General features: G+C 37.0%; 1 protein-coding gene across 2 annotated transcripts in view; it reads right to left on the reverse strand.

Moving 5' to 3' along the window:
• Positions 1-22,500, reverse strand: part of TMEFF2 (transmembrane protein with EGF like and two follistatin like domains 2) — a 232,074-nt gene that overhangs the window by 28,179 nt on the left and 181,395 nt on the right. The window contains exons 6-8 of one of the 2 annotated variants that reach the window (XM_040475703.1): positions 21,028-21,176; positions 20,236-20,295; positions 15,229-15,288 (exon numbers count right to left, since the gene is read on the reverse strand). In XM_040475703.1, coding sequence (XP_040331637.1) covers positions 15,229-15,288; positions 20,236-20,295; positions 21,028-21,176 — 269 coding nt within the window. The remainder of the gene's footprint in view (positions 1-15,228; positions 15,289-20,235; positions 20,296-21,027; positions 21,177-22,500) is intronic. The other variant, XM_040475704.1, reaches the window with a different exon arrangement.

Consider the following 22,500-nt stretch of genomic DNA (forward strand, 5'->3'; position numbering starts at 1 on the left):
TTTAGTACAGCCTTTAAAATTTCACACGGAAAACAATCCCTGGCATAGAGGTTAAGTGTAGAAGACATCATGAGGCCCTTGACTTCTGTGTCAACGTTTAGAAGAAAGCAAATACTTGATGGGAAGTTGTCTTCTTTTTATGTCTTTTTTTTTTTTTTTTTTTTTTTTTTTTTTTAATCTGTGAGTCCCTTTTCTTCTAGCTGGTTCATTTCTGTTACTAGTCAAGTACTGTGGGTTTTAATTTCCTTTTGGTCTCAATTTGGCCAGGTGGTCTGTGACCTGAAGTACCACAAATGTATTCAGAGGTAGTAAAAATGTGTTCTTCCATATCTTGACTCATTGCTACTCTATCAGTTTAGTTTATTTTGATATGGAAACTGGCGGATACTATACAAAGTCTCCCTTCCCGGAATGCAGAGAGCAGCTTATTTATATGTAGATGTAGCTATATGACATTTTCAAATGCCATACATTTGCATATGAAGGTCTCTTTCTTCCCCTTTTAGTAAACAGTCATTGCTATTACTTCCAAAGCAATGTTGAGAATTATATTTTCTATACAGGTCCTTCCTTAAAATGTTTTTTAAATGCCCAGTAGAGATAAAAAATTAAACCCTCAAACTGGAATACGCTTTTTGGGGGTGACAATTTATAGACATCTTTTGGCACCTTCTGTTTCCGTCATTTTGCACTAAAAATCCTCGAAAATGAAACAATACGAATACGGTCAAAATGTCTTAAGAACAAAGCAAAAGTGACATTAGTTTGATATGGAGCTTCCTTTAAAAATTCACGTGGTTTTGTTTCTAGAAAGATGACTGTCGGTCTGACTTATTTATTCAACAAGTAATTATTTATTTTATTTATTTATGTATTTATTTTTTCAACGTTTATTTATTTTTGGGACAGAGAGAGACAGAGCATGAACAGGGGAGGGGCAGAGAGAGAGGAAGACACAGAATCGGAAACAGGCTCCAGGCTCTGAGCCATCAGCCCAGAGCCTGACGCGGGGCTCGAACTCACGGACCGCGAGATCGTGACCTGGCTGAGGTCGGACGCTTAACCGACTGCGCCACCCACGCGCCCCAGCAAGTAATTATTTAATGTCTACTATACACCAGGCATTTTTTTGCCAGACAAGGCATTTCCAGCGGGGGAAACCAGAGAAACTCCCTGCCCTCAGGAAGTTTATATTGTACCAAACGAAGACAGAAAGCCTAAAGGTAAAAGCGTAGATACAAGTCTGTTGTCACTTAACGCTGTGAAGAAAATGAAACATAATACTGCCACAGAGAATGCACAGGGTGCAGATGGGCCTCAAATAGGGTGGGCAAGGAGGCTTTCTTCTGAATGGTGCCAAGGGTCCTGCTGGGGGAAGAGGAGGGGCAAGGGCATCCCTGAGAGCACAGAAAAGCCTGGGGTAGACACGACAGTCCAGAAACACAAGTTCTGCAACAAGAAGGACATTTTTAAATGCATCTCTCAAAGTGAAATGGTTATGTGACTTTAAAGTTTGAAGAAACATGAAGGAGGAAGGAAGAAAGAAAAAAAAGGAGAAGCTATTGAGCATTTCCACATTTCCATTTGCTTCCAGAGCTCCCTGTTACGGGAGCAGGTCCCACTGCTCGCCAGGGTTTCATTCTCGGTCAGCTTTGCTTTTCCTTCTACCTGAGATCCCGGCACCCCCCCAGACGCAGCTTCTACTTGAGGATTATGACATGATTCTTTTTATTTCTACTTCCCTCCAGATTTTTCAGCCTCATCTGCTCATTTCGATGTCGATGCCCTCATGCAAAGCGGAGGAAAAACGGACTAAAGATTCTCCTCTTCCCCATACTAAGCCAACTTCACATTGACTCTCCCCTTCCCTTGGCATTCATATCTGGTCACTTAGCAAAGCGGCTGATTTTATCTTCTGAATCCACAGAGTCTGTTTCTTCTTCTCTGCTGCCATCACTATCTACAACATTCAAACTTCATTGCGTCTGTTTGGTTAGTACTGTATCCTGCTACCTCATCTTGCCTAGGGTCCTTCCTGTCTAACCTATTCACTTCGTTGCCAGTGTTTGTTTGTTTGTCCTGTTTTGTTTTATTATTTTTAAATTAAAAATTTTTTTTTTTTTTATTTTTGAGACACAGAGAGAGAGAGAGAGAGCAAGTGGGATGGGGCAGAGAGAGAAGGAGACACAGAATCTGAAGCAGGTTCCAGGCTCTGAGCTGTGAAGCACAGAGCCCGACGGGGGGCTCCCGCTCATGGACCGTGAGATCATGGCCTGAGCCCATGTCGGACACTGAACCAACTGAGCCACTCAGGCGCCCCTGTTTTTTTTATTTAAAAAAATTTTTTTTTCAAAGTTTTTATTTATTTTTGGGACAGAGAGAGACAGAGCATGAACGGGGGAGGGGCAGAGAGAGAGGGAGACACAGAATCGGAAACAGGCTCCAGGCTCCGAGCCACCAGCCCGGAGCCCGACGCTGGGCTCGAACTCCGGGACCGCGAGATCATGACCTGGCTGAAGTCGGACGCTTAACCGACTGCGCCACCCAGGCGCTCCTTGTTTTATTTTTTAAATAAAATATGACATCATTTAAGATACCTCAGTGTACCCCTATTGAGCAGAGGGTAAATTTCTACTTTCCTTGAAAACGAGAAAAGAGCCTCGTTTGGTGCTCCAAACCATATTTCTATTTTAGTCCGTATGTTCCCCTTCCTCAGTCCACGCTTCAGCCACTCCAAACTATTCACATTCTCTCAAAATGCCTGCTCGTCAAAGCCTCTTTGCCTTTACCAATGCTGTTCCCTATGTTTATAAAGATCCTTTCTCTTCTCTGCCAGGTAAACCCACTGGAAGTCCCAGCTTCTCTGTGACACCCTGACCTCTTGTATTTCTAGTCATAGTTACTCCATCAGCTTGAATCTCTGTTCTATTACACAGGCATCTCTGAGCTATACTTAGTTCTAGAAAGGACTCATTATACCTCCTCCCCAGGCAGGTTGTAAGGAGACAACTAGTGTGTTCTATATACAATAGATGACACAAAGTAAATAAAAACAAATATGGTTTTCTATTATTTTGTTTCTACTTCAACACTCCGAATACCTTATCTCCTATTTGCCGTGAAAAAGCTATTTGAGGGGCACCTGCGTGGCTCAGTTGGTTGAGCGGCCGACTTCAGCTCAGGTCATGATCTTTGCGGTCCGTGAGTTCGAGCCCCATGTCGGGCTCTGTGCTGACAGAGCCTGGAACCTGCTTCACATTCTGTGTCTCCCTCTCTCTCTGCCCCTTCCCTGCTCATGCTGTGTCTCTCCCTATCTCAAAAATAAATAAACATTAAAAAAATATTAAAAAAATAAATAAACATTAAAAAAATTTAAAAAAAAGCTATTTGAATAATTATCATTTAGGAATATCATTTAGGAATAATTATCATTTAGGAATGATATGATAAATATCATTTAGGAATAAGAGTGCTTGTTAGAGTAACATGCCTCTCTGAACTTAAAGTTAGGGAGAGGCTTGGGTGTAGTTTGCCTCTGAATCCCTTATTTCCTAAACAAACAAACAAACAAACAAATAAAAAGAAAAAAAACCATTATCAGCATTAGTGAGGAACTGATCAACCCTCATAAGATGTTCACTAATTAAAATTCTGCATCCAATTCACTAATCACAGTCTCTCTAAGGCACTGCATCTTCCACATGAGCAAACTTTGTGGGTCTCAGGTTGTTTTGTTGAAGTCTTGGGTACCACCAACCTGAGGGCCAGGACACTACTTCAAGGGTGTCACAGTTGAACTTATGCCACTTGATAGTGTCTGAAAATGGCACTCTTCTAGGCTTAGGATTTCTTTTGATAAACTTGGGGCAGCGGTGTTGACTATAGCAAGAATAATCGTGAAGAGACAATGGACGAAGTTGCTAATCATTTTCGGGATTTCAACAGATTTATGCAAATTCAGGGGAAAGTCACTGTTTAGCAAGGGCTGACCACTTCAGTCTGTGGCTTTGTATGTCATCATTTTTAGGTTAATAGATGACACTACTACCTGAGGACATCGAGATCACGTATTCAAGGCCTGTGATTTACACATAAGGACACCAAGGCTCAGAAGGTTATGACCACATGCAGGAGCTAACACAGGTCTCCCTGGGGACCACTGTGCAGCAATGATGAGATCCAAGGGCATTACATCTCAATCCTGAGATTTCCCCACCTGGGGGGGAAATGCCTCTGTTATTCAAAGATACTGTAACCCATTTCACAGGAGATAATGGAAACAGGTAAAAGGGGGGAAAAGGGTGAAGAGGGTGGAGACAGAGTTAACACTAGTTTTAAAAGTATGTTACATATAAAATAAGAAGGCTAAAATGATTTAAGATCAGTGAAAAACTGGACTCACCCATTTTAGGGATTATGACTTTTATATTAAGAATAACAGATGCGGTATACCATTATATTGTTTAAGTTTCTGATGCTGAATCATATTTTCCTACTAAAATTTTAATGTAATTTTGAATTTCTCATAGAACATGATATTTCGAGGCATGTGAATGTGGACGGTTTTCTCAGAAGAACTTTTCTTCAGCCATTTAATTTTAAAAGGTTTGTTTCATTTGTAAGGGGTGTTTTTAACCCATTGGAATCACTTTCCAAGACAGAAATACAAACGAGAGCCATTAGAAACCAGAATTCATTTACCAGAAACTAGATGCTGGTAGAACTTGAAGTAGTCACAGCAATCCCAAATATCTGCATTTACCACTGAGCGTGGGGAGGGGGGACACTGAGCACAGTAATTTCTTGTTAAGAACTCTGGCCTGCAGCAAGATATCACTGCCTCTTATATATTTGACCGTTTCGAAAACATCCTATCCCTTAAGGCTCTAAAAACACAATGCACATGGCCAGTAATAGACATCGGCAGATCAGGATAATATGACAAATTGGATGAACTGACAGGTAGGTGATGAATAATTTTAACATGACCCTAAAAATAGTGAAGGGATGTTTGCACATTGACACTTCTTTAAAGGCAGATGGATATGCATGACCCGTGTTTTTAGACAGGTGTCAGGAATATTGATGGTTGGTATGGGAATGATCATTTTCTTGGCACTGTTGCAGTAGACAGTTTGCATGATTAATGACGCGTCTTAGTCTTTTTTTTTTTTTTTCCTCCTAGGGGCAGAAAGGGATACACACTTTTGTCACCCCAAGGAATGTAAGAATTCTGCCTGAAGGGGAAGGCAGGAGAGTTTTGTTCACCTAAAAGCACCAATTTCTTTTTTGGGGGGTGAAGGAACGGTAGTAAAATACACAAGCGGGTCTTGGCGTCTGAGATGATAGTCCCTGGTAGGATAATTGTAACAAGCTTCTTATTAACAGGGTTCCATCCCAGGGCAGAGAAGGCTCGCGCAGATGTGAAGCATGGAGCCCAGTAAGCCTAGGCTCAGACAAAAACGAAAGCGAACTGTGGCTCTGGGATGATCTGATCACATACGTGTTTGAACGAATATTAAGAACCACTCAAAAGAAACGGCGCAGGGCCAAGGCAGGAAGTAAGAGGTGAGATCATCTTCCTAACGTTTGTATTCACTTCAGGTTTCCAGAGACAATTTTCTGATTCAAATCAATTCAATATTGTTTCCAAATCCTGAACCTAGTGAGAAAGAGCTTTTCTTTCCCAAGAATAATACTGTTTGCTCAGGTTTTTAAAATGTCACATAGAGCAGTGAATGAACTATGCTATTTCAAGGCTCAAAATTAAATACAAAGTCTAATAATAGTTTGTAGGTCTACACGGCTAAACCTTGGGTAGCCCATCTACTAAAAATATCATGGTAAGGTAATGGCAAATATAAATTAAGGAGGTAAACTACAGATTTTTTTTCTTTTTCTTTTCAAGGAATAAAGGGCAACCATGGAACTCGAGTCCCAATGAGGGGGAAAACTTGTTTATTCAAAGAAAGAATTTTCTTTTTTATACTGAGACTTATTAGCTAATACATTTAGGTGATTATGAAAGCAGACCATCTATATCTTCAAAGAAATTTAAATACAGCATACAGACTTATTTATATGAGGGGAAGGGGTGAAAATTTAATCTTCATGAACACAAGGACTAGATTGTTTCTTTATTTTCTGTTTACCCAGGAAGAGAGAGGACAAGAGTTACAATTTAAAATCCCTCCTTTGCCTTACTGGAAATATTTATGGATTTACTGATGAAATTCTCAGTAGGTAAACTCATAACAAAATGTGGGAATGATGGAGTGTGTCTTATCTGAAATAGGCTCCTCACATTTCTAACTCATAATTTTAATTGGTATACTGCTACAGTCAAGTTCTGTAATAGAGTTCTCTTAACAGGGCTAAATAACATTACCTTAGAATAATACAATTTTTACTCGAGTTCTGAAGCATCCTACACATGTTGCGGAAATGAACTCTTCCATTCCTGGGGAACACATTGAGGGGAAAAAACATTGTAACAATATGAATGGCTGCTCCAAATGGCTTTGGAGCTTTTGGAAAAGGGAGTCTGAACAAGGCATAAGCCAACCAGCAGGGAACAGAACTACCTGGGGCATACATTCAAAGCTTTAGATATAGGCAAAAGAAGACTGAGTCAAACAGCCTTGTCGTTTATTTTTTTATATCACCCAATTAATATATTCATATGCAGGAATAGAAAAAATGGAAACTTAGAACCTAAAACTCTTCAGTTTGAATTTTTTAAAAATTAGATCAAATTATGCTATCCACATTAAATAATTATTTCAACCTGAAAAATAATCACAACTTTGATGACAATATGGAAAACATGTTAGAATAGGTTTTCCTATCCTAAAGTTGTGCCAACAATAATTCCCAGTAACTGCATAGTGAGTCACATCTCACAAAGGGCTTTCATTTCTAAAACATGTGAAAAATGTAGAAAACATATCATTTTCATTTTAAAGATTCTCAGAGAAGACAGGAGACTTCCCCAGATTATGTAACATTTGTAAATTGAGCAGCTGGGTTTAGAATGTAGGTCTTTTGATAACCTGTCCAGTGTGTTTTCCACAAAATCAAAACATCTCAGTAGGGAATTAACAAGCTATATAGAGAATAACTTTCAATAAATGGATTTCAATAAATGGCTACTTGTATGTTATTTCATTTATCTATGCCAGAAAGATTTACTTCATTTTTTTCTTTCAATGATTCACTTTTGGCATGAAGCTAGTGTAGATGGAAAAAAAAAAAAAATTGTCCCACCTTTCAGAGATAGTCTGTTTCCAAAAAGAATATCATAAATTTTTCAAAACATTAACACAGATCTCTCAGACAATTTATTTACCAACACCTCTTTCTTAGGTACTTTTTTGTTCCAGTATAAAGGTCAACGGTACACGTACTATACGAATTGGTAGTAGTATAATCTGAGACAGAAAATAGCATTGCTGTGAAAGTTATTCATTTGTTTCAATACTAAAGTAATTACTGTAGCAAAGACTTGCTCATTTATCATTTCCCGTGGTCTCTGCTATTTTTTAAGTTGTCTTTTTAAACAAATATCCTCATTGTCCTTGTTACAAAACCAATAACTTTATTTTACGACAGCAAACCGAGGCAGCAAGGTTTATTCCCTGTTCCAAGGAGGGTCTACGCCTGGGAGCTTCTGAACAGTATTGTCCGTTAGCGTCCTTCCCTGAGGAGTGTGGCACAGTCTAGTTGACCGCTAAGTTGCATTTAAGAGACATCTTCAGCTTCCCCTTCTGTTTCACTTATGAAGGTTTTTCATGAATCCCTGAGATCTAATGTTATACATATCAAGCATTTTGTTCCATGAACAACACAATTTTAGTCTTAAGCATTGCTGTTGGACGCTTCAAATGAATTTAGCCAGTTGATTTTACATAGATTCTTACGAAGCAAGGTTTACAAAGATTTATACTGTAAAAGTGCCTGATAATATAAAGAAATGGTTGCTTTTGACTTCTCAAAGAATATGGTTAAAGATCTTTCAAACAGGTCTGCAATTTGGTCAAAATTTGTAAGGAGCAGCTAATGTGAACTAAAAGATGACAACTTTGAACAGAAGCAAGGCAGGGACCCAGGATATTAAAATACTACTTCAGGATAGTAAGATAAGGAGTCCAATTATGACTGGGACTTTCTTCAATTACTTACAATAGCTAAGAATATAACTTCTTTTTTAGACAGATGAATTTTTATTATTCTGATAAGCCTTTTCAGAAACAGATCTTCTCTCTTATTTGTGAAACCTTAAAACACATTTCCGTTAATGGGACAACCATCATTTTAGAAAAAGAACACGTGTGTGTGAAGCAGTGAGATAAAAAGTTTGGACCAAGCCAATGATCCTCGTTTCTGGGATTGTATCTCCTTTTGTGGCACAGGAGAATTGAAAATGCTCAGGAAACCCAGCTCTGGATTTCATAGGTCACTTAATTTGTAGAACCAATGTCATACGTGCTTTACCATAATTTCTAACACCATAAAGCAGGATTTACAAACCTTGGCATTATCGGCATTTTGGTTAGGTAATTCTTTGTTGTGGAGCCCTGTCCTGTACATCACAGGATGTTTAACAGCATCCCTGACCTCCAACCATTAGATGCAAGTAGTATCCACTCTCTTCCAGACAATCAAAAATGTCCCTAGACATTGTCATATGTCACCCTATTTGAAAACCTCGGTCATAAGGTCATGGTCAACAACTTTCCCTCAAATTCATGATTTCTGCACTAAAGCTATGTACTTGGTTACATCATAAATCTCGGAAAAAAATATAATCTAATATTATTACCAAATTTTACTCATGGGAAAACTTAGGTTCTGAGAAGTTAAATACCTATTTAAGTTTCAAGTTAGCTTAGACTAGAGAAAAAAAAGAAGCAAAAGTTTTTGCAGTCCTATTCCCCTCTTTCTTCTACAAAATGCTATTTGTAAGTCATGGGCTCTGAAATTCAAATGGAATTAAGAAATAAATATGACTGCACGTATCATTGGAGAATAGTTTTGCAGAAAATTCAAAACAATAGATAACATACTTTCTAACTGATTTTGGAATAAACTAAGTTATCTTATTACAGTGGTATTATTTTCCTGATGATGATGATAATGATAATGATGACAATGAAGATGGCAACAGTTTTCTTAGGGTAACATTATAATTAGCTCTATTTCCTAAGCATATACCGATTCATGGTCAAAGTAAACAGCTAAGAAACATGCTAAGTTGCAGAATGCAGCCAGCTTGAAAGCTAGAATACAGGCTTGATAATCTACTGAGAAGACTGAGAGTTAATGGTTGCTTATCGTTGCTGATGGGATATTATGCTTCCTATTGAATGTTCGAATTGTAGAAGACAATGTGAATACTCTTAAAACTACCACAGAGATAAGCTTCCCTGGCCTACCTGTTAAGTTCTTCCTCACGCTCCCACAGCTACATTTCATTAAAAACCAGAATCTGAGAACAGAGGTATATGTGCCAACTGTGAGGAGGGGTGAGTAGCCAGGGATGTGGGGACAGGAGGGGGATTCACTCAGAGATTATTTCAAGCAACTGGAAACCCCCAACTTCCTTGGGGTTCTTTAAATGACGGAAAAATAAAGAGGAAAAAAGCCAGTGGTGCAAGATTTGTAAAATAATTGTGACTGTACGTGAACAGTCAATCTGCAGAAGTGGATTTGGATGTGTACTGCCTGACAAAGCACTAATTGCTTGTTGGTTTAAACTCTGTAGACTAATAACATGCCCTTTCTGGAATACTTAATTTCTGGAGGACAAATGCGGCTTGTTTTTAAGCTTCATTTTCTGAGTGATTTTAAAAAATTTATTAACGTTTTTTTTGTTAGACCTTTATTTCCAGTATTAAATGAAATTTTTTAATGAAATACTCTCGAGAGGGAGTTGTCTGGATAGCACACACAGCTTTGAATCTCAGAAAATGTAAGAGAAAGTGGAAAAATAGTGGGTTTTTTAATGGCCTGGTATATATTTTTTAGGCATTATTATGTAACACTATCAAACATTGGTAATGCGTTCACAACTCTTTGGAGAACTCTCCATCTCATTCTGTGTGGGATAATTAATAAATTCATTGTTTTATGAAACTAAACATTAACATTATCACCATAAAGGATATTTGTTAGCATACATGCTAAGAATAAAAATCTTAGTAAATACCAAAAAAATTAAACTTGCTTTCTAAGATCTATTCATTCTTCTTTGTTATTGGTCGGATGTCTTTGGATTACGTGTTAAAGAATGGCCATGGAAATTAATGTTGTGTAAAAACTCTTACAGGTTTCACAGTGAAGGAGGACCTACCAATCCAATATAGCTAATGCTGACATTCTGTACTAATATTGTCATTTCTAGGGTTATTGAGTGAGATCCCAGAGGGATTCAAAAGTAAGGATAACAAGATTGCTCTGTACTTTACCAGAGCACCAGAATGCCTTAAAGTCATGAAATGCTTCAGGGAGAACAGGCCTCAATGTCACCCTGACTAAATGTATTATATCTAGGAAAAGAGGTAGATTGGACAAGAATTAGTCAGAAATGGCAACTCAGACAAAGGAGAATAACACAGGTCAACAGTGTTAGGTAAGCTCTGACCATGGGAGAGGATGTCCTGGCCAAAGGCACTTCCCTACCTCGATCTGAGGGTAGTGGTAGGTATCTAATTTAGAGTGTAGACATTTGTATCTTAGCTTGTTACCTTAAATATCTGAAGAATATATCCTCTATTCAAGCTCACTAAGTGACCTCATCCTGCTGGGCTTCTCAGAGAATTCAAGTCTAAGAAGAGAACGCATTGGTCAGGGGACCCGAGTCCTCCCGGTAACGCTTTCTCATTGCAAATCCACACACAGACATCGAATCTGATTAATTTGAGTTCCCTGCTGAACAACAGCTTATTCCTGGTGTGTTGAAAATTTAGATTTCTAAGTCTACAGGTCCAAGAGCTTTTATACCGAATTTAGTCAATATCCGATTCCTGCCCTGTCCTGCCCCAGTTGCCCACCTCCACTGAATCACCATGTCCACGATGTGCTGCTGGTTTTGGTTCTCCATCTTTGACTAAGCCTATCTTTTTGTCCCCAGTTTCCATCCACTTCCCAAAGCTCACCAGAAACTGTGCTCCACAATCAGCAAATTCCTCACCGCACATCTTCAGAAGTTTCACTGAAATTCTCATCTCCCTTCTTGCATCCTGAAGTACTAGGTTTCTCCTAGAATACCACACGCCTTTAGTCTTCTCACAAGGTGGCCATTTTCTCTACCCTCTTTTCCCGTGTTTCAGGACTCAGAGGTGGGTGTGGGTGCTAACCTCCCTGGTCCTCATTAGTATTTTCATGTTACTGGACCACCCCACTTCCCTCAAGCCTTATCACTGAGTTTCATACATTGTTATGCCTGGAGTTTGGCTCACAAGTTAGATTTCTCTTAATTACATTTGAGTTCAAACCAAAAGTCTGAGCAATTTCCAAATGAACAGCTTAAAGGGAACAAGCTATGACCCATGAAACAAGGAACAGTGTTTAGAAACACAATATTTCCGAGGGATTTTAGCTTCAAAGATATTTAAAAACATTTTTAGTTGATTATATGTGTACACAATCTCAAATCATCAAGATGTGAGAACTGAATTTTCAATGTGCTTGATAATGTGGGTTCATATATGTGAAGCATATCAGACTCATTAACAAAAGCAGCAATCAAAGTGGTCTGGATATTTTGGGGTTTTTTTTTTTGAAACTGCTTGAATGCTATTTATTAGTTTTATGGAAAACAGCGTGTCTTGAAATTATGCAGAGCATTTGGACATATCCTCGTCTTCTTTCGGTTTCTCACATTCTACCCATATTTATGCCACTTTTCCGAGGAATGGAAATAACAGGCTTGAGGTAAAAGGGTAAATTAAGGTGGAGAACTGTGTCACTTTCACTCGTGGTATCTAGATGTTCACGTTCAACCAGCCTTTCCTCTTTGCCTCCTGTGTTAAACAAAGCAACAACAGCTAATCAGCAAGGAAATGCAACTCTTTTCCTTTGAAGCTTAGCTTTTGTTGCACGCATTTGTTCTGACCTTGATGCTCTGACTCTTTAAGATGTGTGTGTATCTGTGTGTCTGCTGGTTGATGATGTACAAACACTAACTTTTCTCAGTAGAAAGAACGTTTTGCATCACGGGCATAACTTCTTATAGATGACATTCCTGTTCTTTCTGCTTGATACTTTCCCATCACTATGGTCACCCATTACACAGGCTTCTTTTAAAGAATGAATGTGCAGTTCTTTCATACAAACACCCTGGGATACAAACGACTAACTTTAAAGGTCAGGAAGAAAAGAAATGTAAGCGATATCACGATCTTGCAATTCTGTCAAGCCTTACGTCCTTTTACTGAATTTTTATTTGAATCTCATGTTTTAATAATCGGGTGATCACATTATTTTAAAGCGATCAAACTATATTGTACATAGAATTATGCCTGGAGGCAAACTGAAAAGTTAGCCATGTGAAAATTTAGACATACCAATGTGCTGGAGACTTACAAATGGTAGGTGCTCAATAAATACTTCTTTACAGATGAATTAAAAAGTCTGCCAAAATCTCTTGTGACAAATTATTGTACGACTCGAGTAGGGAAAAAAAAGAAACCCCTTGTAATTGTATGAGTCCAGAAATGAAAGTATTTGTACAAAAACTCTGAATATATATCATATGGCTGGACCACAGCCCGTACAATATGTTATACTGTCCATTAATAAATTTTCGATTGTCAGACAAAAAGGAAAATAATAACAAATAGCTGGTTTGCTAGTTTCTTGCTAATATGTTACATAATGTCTTTTTAATTTCAAACTTTAATTTTCATTTAGTTTATTTTTTGAGAGAGAGAGCAAGTAGGGGAGAGGTAAAGAGAGGGAGAGAGAGAATCCCAAGCAGGCCCCACACTGTTTGCACAAACCCCACTGTGGGGCTTGAACTCACACACTGAGCCAACATCAAGAGTCCCAGTGGGATGCTTAACTGACTGAGCCACTCAGGTGCCCCTTATATTCAAACTTTCACCCTAAGGAAGGAGGCTTATTATCTCCATTCAACAGATGAGGAAACTGAGGCTCAGAAAGGTCAATTAACTGGCTCCACGTTAAATAATCAAAAGCATGGCCAGTGTTTAAACTCGGCCCTTATTTTTAGTGGCCTTAACCACTAATCTGCCTGCCACACCTCTATGGAAGAGAAAGGTACATGAGTAACACCTCAAAGTGAACAATTTGTTTCAGAACGGAGCATTTCAAATCAGAAGAAGAGCACATAAATGATGCAGGATGCATTTATGAACTGGGGCATAAACACAAAGTTTTCCAGGGTCTACCAGGGCCCAAGGCAACTCTTCAGTAGGAAACGTTCATCTGTATTGCAAATACCATTTCTGTGTTTATCTATAACCATGAACATAACATAATATTACAGATGACTGGCTACATGATTTTATGGAGAAAACAATGAAAGCACAGAAGTTCAAGAGAGCAGGAAAAATTGTGAGCTAGAGTTCATAGAAAGCTTTATGAATTTTGCAGCAGTCTAATGTAAATCCCAGAGGGGAAAATACTTGAATTGAGATACTTTCCCTCAGAAATCTTGAGAAAATCTTGACATCTTAATTCATTTCCTGAGCTTAAATATTCTAGGCTAGTCTGGTGGCACTGTAATAGCCTGGGCAAACGTTTTTATTTATTTCACTGTTGATACCAATATTTGTGCTACAAGCTGCTGCCTGCATTTGCTGCTATTTATTTATTTCCTACAGATCAAATTATTGGCCTAGACATAACATGCTTTCCGGTGAAGTGCTCTTTGTGTTCATGAGCAAACGGAAAAAGCTTCCATTTTAAATGCAGATTTTTTTCCACATGACTGAATTAATTCATGTTATAAATATGATATGTAACCACTTGATATTCATGTCGATATACATATAGTGGAAGAGGAATCGAGGCAAATAGTAGATTAATCAAGCAAGTGCTGTATTCGCATGGGTGGCTGGTCAATGTGTCAAAATACTGTGTCCAGTTCTGGGTCAACCACTTAGGTTTTCTGAGCCACAGTTTTATTCCCCCTAGTATTTGTAACTGTGTTTTATTGAATTGACATGAGAGCGAATAAGGTAATGGGAATGGATCTCTGTAAACCTAGAAAGTATCACACACACTTTTTCTATTAATGTAGGATTACTGGGTAGCAAAAACTGTTCTCTTTGGTTTCTCTTGTCTATGTGAGGAAATAGAAAACAGAAGAGTAAAATTTAAAAATCAAAGAAGACAGAGCTTGTAGGATGTTTATGAGATAGAGACAGATTCAAAGAGAGGAGGAACTCTTTGGAGCATTTCACAGCAATGTAGGTATCATGGCGAAACATTTTTGAGTCTGGAACTCTCAAGGAGTTAACCTCTAAGGTGCAGAGGGGGATCCCAAAGTCTCTAAGAATGTTAAGTAGTGACACGTCTCCTCTGGTCCCATACTATTCACGCTTTGCTGGATTCTGGAATTAGTGATGATGGTTTGAACCTTAGCTCTATCGCATACCCTTTTTAGTTAATCTCCCTGAACCTCCATTTCTCACCTGTCAAATGCATATAATATCTCCCTCACATTTCTGTCATCGAGACTGAAGGAGACAATATACGTGAAAAGCCTTTGTAAATTGCCAAGGCTTCTACAGAGAACAAGTTATTATGACAATTCACTTAGACTTAGATACCCTTTCAAGATGTCAGTTTCCTCTCAGGGTGAACAAATGAGTCAATGGAATAATAGTAGGATGTATGGAATTTGGTTTAAATGTATACTTCTGGCTTCTTCCTTTCATCTTTTAGACCTGAGCTTAGTATCTAAATTAGACCCAAACTTCATATCTAAAGCATTGCTTAAAGATAAAGGAGAGGTTTCTAAAGAGAAACTTGCCTAAAAAGAATTAATCTTCTCTAAATGTTACAAGAAACGGTGAAAGGCCACAGTGTAATGCACAATAAGAAGACGAATAGACTCCATGCATACCTGTACCTAAACTCAGAGCTGGGAAGACCCTGGCTTCCTCCCAAGACTGGAGATGACTCAGGGTTAACTTTTTTCATTAACTGCTAATACAAGCAGGGGAAATTTCTTTTCCCCATATACACATTATAATTTACCATATTCTTTATCTTTACTTGGGCCTTCTGACTCTTCTGTTAATCCAGTTCCCGTCAAATCTGTAGACACACAAGGAAGATAAGCCGAACACATTCTCTCAACAGCCATTTCCCTTAGTATTCTGGGATTTATTTATTTTTTCCAATTTGGAAATATACATAAACATAACTGATTTTTTAATCTGCCCCAGAGAGACTATCATTGAGTTACACGTATTCTAATTCTGTGGTCTAGAATGTATAGGAAATTATTACAAAAAAAAAAATCTCCCCAGCCATATGAAAAGCCTACAGGCAAATTTCATAAAAATCATTGTTAAAGATATCATCCATTCTATGTTTTCCAGTGATGCCTCATAAGATCTATGCCAAATATTCTTTTAGAACTTAGAATTAGAGAAATTAGTTGTTTGGTTCCTGACCTGATTATTTATTTATTTTTTATCAGACACTGAAAGCCTAGGCTGCATTTTAGCAGAGACTTAGAATGATGTGTTCACCCTTGTAAAGCCCCGTGGAGTGCAGAGAGCAGGGCCTCTAAATATTTGCTGAATGAACGAATTCATCACATTTCCTCTTTATACACTGGTTGCAAGGAAGCTTAGGGCTAAATGCAGTAACTGTAATAGTCCATGTTGCTGATATATTTATTTTCCTCTACAGTTATGCTTTGTGTTTTCACTTTCTCTTTTAACGATCTCATTGAATATGCTTTAATTGTAAGCCACCACAGATTATTTTGGAAACTGGTACAAAATGTCATGAAACAAAATTCATTTTATTTTCTAGATGGTAAAAGACAAAACAGTTTAAATTCATGGTTTGTTTTGCTTTTTGCGCATCTTTATGTATATGTGTATATTTTACAAACATAAAACCAAGTAAATTTTCCCTGGAAGATCATGTAGCTAGTTCTTCTGAGGCATGATCAGACTTTCCAGATAGAAAAGCAATATAATCAGAAAATATATATGCCAGATGAAGAAAAACACAATAGTTGGGCTTCCTTTTTTTCGTCAAGACATGAGGGAAATTTTTTTAAAAAGAAAATGTTGCAGATTTCGAGAGGTGTAAAACATTTGCTATTAATAAAATATGCTATTTATAAAAACCTCCAGAAGGAAAGTTTAATATTAACATTTTCAAACAATGGAAACCCTCAAAAGCTCCAGCTCTGTGGAGCTTTTTGTTCTCGGAGACTTTCTGCAAGTAAATAGAAAGACCTAAATCGAAGCCCGAGTCTTAGACTGGTGAAGAAGAATAACACTAAGTGGCCCATTTAGTTTATCAGACAGGGGTCTTGTCACTCTGCCTTGAAACACAGAGCCAAAGCTCTTGATTCAGGACTCACTAACGTCTTGAGTCTCATTAAAAGAGAGAGGGCAGAAGAGAGACCCAAGTCAAGCACAACCAGAAAGCAGTGGTGGCTGGGATGATCTGGCAAATTCTTTGTTTTCCTCATCTCTATTTCAGAGGTCTCTATTTCTGAGACCTCTATACGCCTGTGAGGTCTCAGAAGTCACAGCTCTGCACAAGTCCAGTCACACTGTAGTCTACCTCTGCTTAGTGTTGTTGGAGGCATGGCTCTCTTAGTTTGCATTTATTTGTTTGCAAATCGGCTCTTGCTGGTCCTTACTGCAGTCTCTTTCTTTTCAATGATATTAAATATGAGACACAAGATATTTATTTTTAGGTTTAGGCTCTCTTTAAATTAGATTTTCATTTTTTTCATCAGAAATGTGTGTTCTTGTATTTAAGGCAGGCTCAAAGGGGAAACTACGGTGTGTTGCTAAAGGTTTTTCACATATAGTATTGAGGACATGTAAGAAGAAAATGAGAGTGTGTTAAGACTGGTATTTCCCTTCAGTGGGAGCATCCATGGATGTTTGTCTAACAGGGGAAGTGACTGTGACATTGAATGAGCTTGTGAACACACAGCAAACTTCTAGGAATGTGAGTCACACAGTGCCGATCTTCCCTCCTTGGGGAGTTTTGAAAATATCAAACAGAAATTAAGAGGACAATGACATACTGAGTCTCTGTTTGGTTCCTTTTATTTTCACAATGTTTTATCCCCAAATTCATAAAAATGCAAATACTGTTGGGAACCTGGAAATATTGAGGGACATGGCTATTATTTAAATAATGTCTAACAAGGGGTATACATCGTATTTTAATAAGATTGCCAATGAAAATAAAGGCATCTAAATTAAATTCCATGGGAGTTTTAAAGTATGCAATCAATGGTTAATTAGAAACTGCAAGCTTCAATTGACATTATCTTTGTTCCTGTCTTAAATGTGGATTTCAACAAACATGTATTTTTAAACATTACTTTTATCTTAAAAATTTTTCGTCGGAAATTATTTTTTTTATTTTTTTTAAATTGTTTTTTTTCAACGTTTATTTATTTTTGGGACAGAGAGAGACAGCATGAACGGGCGAGGGGCAGAGAGAGAGGGAGACACAGAATTGGAAACAGGCTCCAGGCTCTGAGCCATCAGCCCAGAGCCCGACGCGGGGCTCGAACTCACGGACCGCGAGATCGTGACCTGGCTGAAGTCGGATGCTTAACCGACTGCGCCACCCAGGCGCCCCTTGTCGGAAATTATTAAATAAATCTCATGTCAAACTAGAAGACCTTGGACAACATGGAGGGTCTGAATAGTTTCCATTTGCATGGATTTAAAAACACATTCTCTTTCCTTCTCATGTTCAATAAAGTGATAAGATAGGAAATAATGCCAACTGAAAGCATTGACATTGAAGGTCAGAAATTATTTGTTTGAAGCCAAATTCAAATATGAATTTTTTGGGAACAATATTTCAACTCCCAAACTCTTTGAAAATGGGCAAATTGTAAGTATGTAATATGAATGACAATGAGAGAGTGGTAAACTCCATTATGATATTTAATGTACAATTTTGGAAACTCACATATATATACATATTGATGCTAATCAACTTGAAAAGTTCTTTGTTTCAGGGAGAGGCTTGATTTTCCTATGAGTTCAATGATGGATGGTTCAACAGAGAACCTTTTCATATAATATTAAATTTTTGAAGATTTTTTTTTCCCAAGCGAATTAGTTTGCAAAACAGGTATAAAGGTATTTTAAGCACAGTTAGTTACTCTTTATGTGAAAGTGAAATCTTTATGAAATCTTCAAATACTTTAGGCTACAGTAAAATTAAATATGCCAGGTAGCAGCTTATAATACCTTCAAGATATAGCTATTGTTTAGAATAAATTATAGAATTTAAATTTGATTTCATTTAATATTTAAAATGTATATTATTAGCTTCAGACCTCGATTTTTCATTATCTTCTATTACTTTTAATATTTTCCTGTGGATCAGCATATTTCAAAGTGCATTCTTGGGAACATTGGTGCTGTAAAAGTGCCCCCAAAACATGTGTTATTTATCAAATAAGTTTGATAAAAGCTATATATTATAAGGGATTATTCATAATCATTTTAGGTGTGATAATAATGAAGTTTTATTTAAAAAGTGTTGATATTTTAGGGTTGCAGGCTAAAGTATTTATGAATCAAATGATGTAATTTCTGGGATTTCTTTCCACATATTTTGAAAATGCTGAAACAGGATGGAGTTTGGGATGGGACCAGGTTACTACATTTGAGTGATGAATACATATCGGTTCATTACACTATCCAGCCTACATTTGTGTGCATTGTGTATGTATTGGAACAAAAATTAAATAAATTAACTAATTAATAAAAGATTAATATCCCTTAAAAATTTTACAGTGCACATAAAGAGCTCTGAGGTGCTCTGGGTAAGAAAGTCATTTGTTTACCTAGGCTCTTCCCAAACTTATTGACCACAGACAACTTTTTTTTAAGGAATACCTGCTAATATCTTAGCTGGACACTTGGGAACACCTATACAATAGTAGAACTAATGTTTTTCCATGTATTATTGTTCAGGCCGACTCTGGGCTTCTAGCACATAAAAGGTTTTACATGTTGAAAATCATTAAAATAAAAAGGAAAAATTAAAAAAAAATTATTTTGTTACTTCCAAATCCGGAGAGGTATGAGGTATCCATAGTACAATATCTGATTACCTTTCTTCAGTTTCATTGAGATTAATTTTGTATATGAATATAACTTCATAAATACTGTTAAAGAAAATGCAATAACTGAAAAAAATGAATGATAATACAGATAGAAGCACTTTCGATTGACTAAATTTAGTCACTACTGTTTGATAGTTAAATGAAAAACTCTTTAAAAAATTAAAAAAAAAACCTCTACATATCGTTATCATCATCAATAATTTATTTTTATATTTCAATCCAAAATTTTATAAAATTTTATGATCTGCTATTTGCGTGCCCGTCAACTATCTCTCACTCTAGAAACATTACATTAGACAGAAATAGTTCTCAAAATAGAATTCTATAATTGCTAATAAAATGTATGTTTTTATATAAATGCTTGATAATTCTGCAGACGTCAGAAGCTACATTGTAGTTTTAAAGAACTTTATTATTTTGAAAATAGTTTACACCTACCTTTTTAACTTTGCATGAAAGAGAGATCGGCTGTATTATTATCTATAGCTGTCCTTTCTAGTGTTTTTAGAGACTAGCAAAGCTTTTTCTTGTTGACTTTAATGAAAATTCAAGCAAGAACGTTTGCATTCATCACGATATGCTGCCAAAAACTGCATTAATTTCCATTGACGCCCATTAATTTGATAAATGTTTTGTCATTTGTACCGTTTGCACTGTCAAAACAAGTTAGTTATATCTTGCTGACATTTTGACAATTGCTTTAACTCTGGCAAAAAAAAAAAGTATTTTATTTGCTTCAACAAAAATTCACTATTGCCTATTGAAGGTTTGAACTAAGCGAGAGAAGATCAGCACATGTCAGAGTCTTGGAAGATTCAACTAAGGTTCAACGGTAAAAATGATTCTTTCAGAACTCTCTTAAAGAAGCGCTCATATTCTGTAGTAGAAAACATTATAAGTACCTGCATAATCTGTTCTTGCATAATGCCCATCTTCAGATTTAGTAGTTGTAGTTGTGTTATCTGCGTTAAAAAAAATTAACAATTAAAAGATTGATCAAATGCATCCTAAACATCTAATGTCAAATTTACATTACTCCTCCGATAGTACCTTCCTGACAATTAAGGAAATTTTACCACTATAGTTCTAAGCAACCTGTACACAAAGACAGATTTATGTCAATTTGCTTGAGAGTGAATAGTAGAATGATATCAGCTTTCTGAAGTTTGGGGCAGAGTAGGTTCACAATTACAACTGAGATAAGGTGGATGAAAGAATAACAAGTCAAAAAGCCAGGAAACGTTTGTTTCTGAATAAGAAACAAAATAGAACTTTCTAGTACATTGTGCTTTAAAAAAATGTACTTGAAACACTTCTATTGAAATCAACACATAAAAATGGTGCCATTTGTTTTTAATTTCAAGGCTTGCTAATAAATCTTCAGCCTCTTTGCTAAAAATGACTTTGGCTCTTTTTTCCCTCTGCAACGAGAATGTCTGCTGAATACAGGCTTCTGTGTTTACGGCATTATGAAGACACAGTCCCATTATATAGAAGAAAGATACGGACTGTTGCTGACAGACCCTGAGACTCCTATAATCACCAAAATGCTACAGTAGACTCTGCTATCCACTATAAATCAGAACTGTTTTTCGGAAATGAAATAGCTTGCCTAATAAGGAGTTATCTTCACTCTTCACTTCTACACGAAGACTAAAAACATGCTTTGAAATGAATTTTGGTACGAACATTACCTTGACATCGACCCAACGACATGACTTCAATTTTCTCCTGTTTCTGACATGATGCTTCTTTGATTTGACATGCATTATCATAAGATTTCCCATCAGAAGCACAGAGGGGATTGAAGTTGGTTTGAGAGCAGTCGATGTTGCACACACACCTGTAGGAGAAGAGAAATAAAAATGGGTGAAGGGGCTTAATTGTATGCTGATGGATAGTAACTAGGCTTAGGATGGTGATCGCTTTGAAGTGCATACAAATATCGAATTATAATGTTGCACACCGGAACCTTATATAATGTTATACACCAATTTACCTCAATCAAAAACCTGTAACATCAATAATGTTAAGTGCTGGGTCGGCAACATACAAGTTGGCAAAAGTAAATTGTATCCTTCCAGGGAAGTTCCTTCACTTTTCTATCTGAGATGAAAAGAAGCACAGGACTAATTGAAAATAATTCAAAAGATTGAGAAATGGATAAAAAATAATAATAAAAAGGGAATATAATCATCAGTAAATCTTGGCCGCTGGAACTTTTAAAACAGGTACATAAACTTCCATGCTGATGCCTGTAGGATTTGAATAGGTTGAGGTAGCCATGAAAGTCTGCTTTACAATTTCCTCAAATGAGATCTTACCGTGTGACTTCTATTCTCAGGATATTTGAATGGTGAGAGCGTGAAGAAAATGATTCAAAGGACATGTACACGAAAGTAAGCAAGGAGATTATTTGGAATGCAGTCAGGAGTTATATTTTTTCAGCATACATAAGGATGCACATGATAAGAACTAAAACAGGACTCTTTGATGGTCCTTAACGTTTCGGGAGGGAGCAGAAAACCCTTTGAGAATCAAATGAAAGGTAGTGCTCTCTCCTCAGAAATATTCATACTCACATAAAACAACGTTTTGCATGAAATTTCAGAGTTTTCGTGGGCTCCTTGATGCCTACTCCATGGACTCCTTTCCCAGATATATACATTTTCTAATTCTTGTTTTAAGTAATAAGTAGAAGTTGATTAGCACTCATGATTTTAATATTTTTCTACAATATGCATTAAAAATGGTGAATTGGTGAGAATTAGGTTGCCTGAATTAGCAGAATTATACACTTTGTTATTTTTTTTAAAGTTTATTTATTTACTTTTGAGAGACAGAGAGAAAGCACGTGTGTGTGAGCTAGGGAAGGACAGAGAGGGAGGGAGAGAGACAGTCCCAAGCAAGCTCCATGCTATCAATGCAGTGTCCCAATAGCAGCTTGATCCCAAGAATCATGAGATCATGACCTGAGCCAAAATCAAGAGTTGGACGCTCAACCAGCTGAGCCACCCAGGCACCCCAGTATTGGACATTTTATTTATTTATTTATTTATTTATTTAAGCAAACTTCATATGACTTTTCCTATGTTCTTATATTATAATCCTCTGTATTTTACAATCTACTTTGTTACTCAGACTACGTTTTACATGTGTGTAAATAT

Source organism: Herpailurus yagouaroundi, unplaced genomic scaffold, assembly GCF_014898765.1.
Source record: "Herpailurus yagouaroundi ecotype Mexico unplaced genomic scaffold, PumYag 140, whole genome shotgun sequence".
Taxonomy (NCBI): Eukaryota; Metazoa; Chordata; class Mammalia; order Carnivora; family Felidae; genus Herpailurus; species Herpailurus yagouaroundi.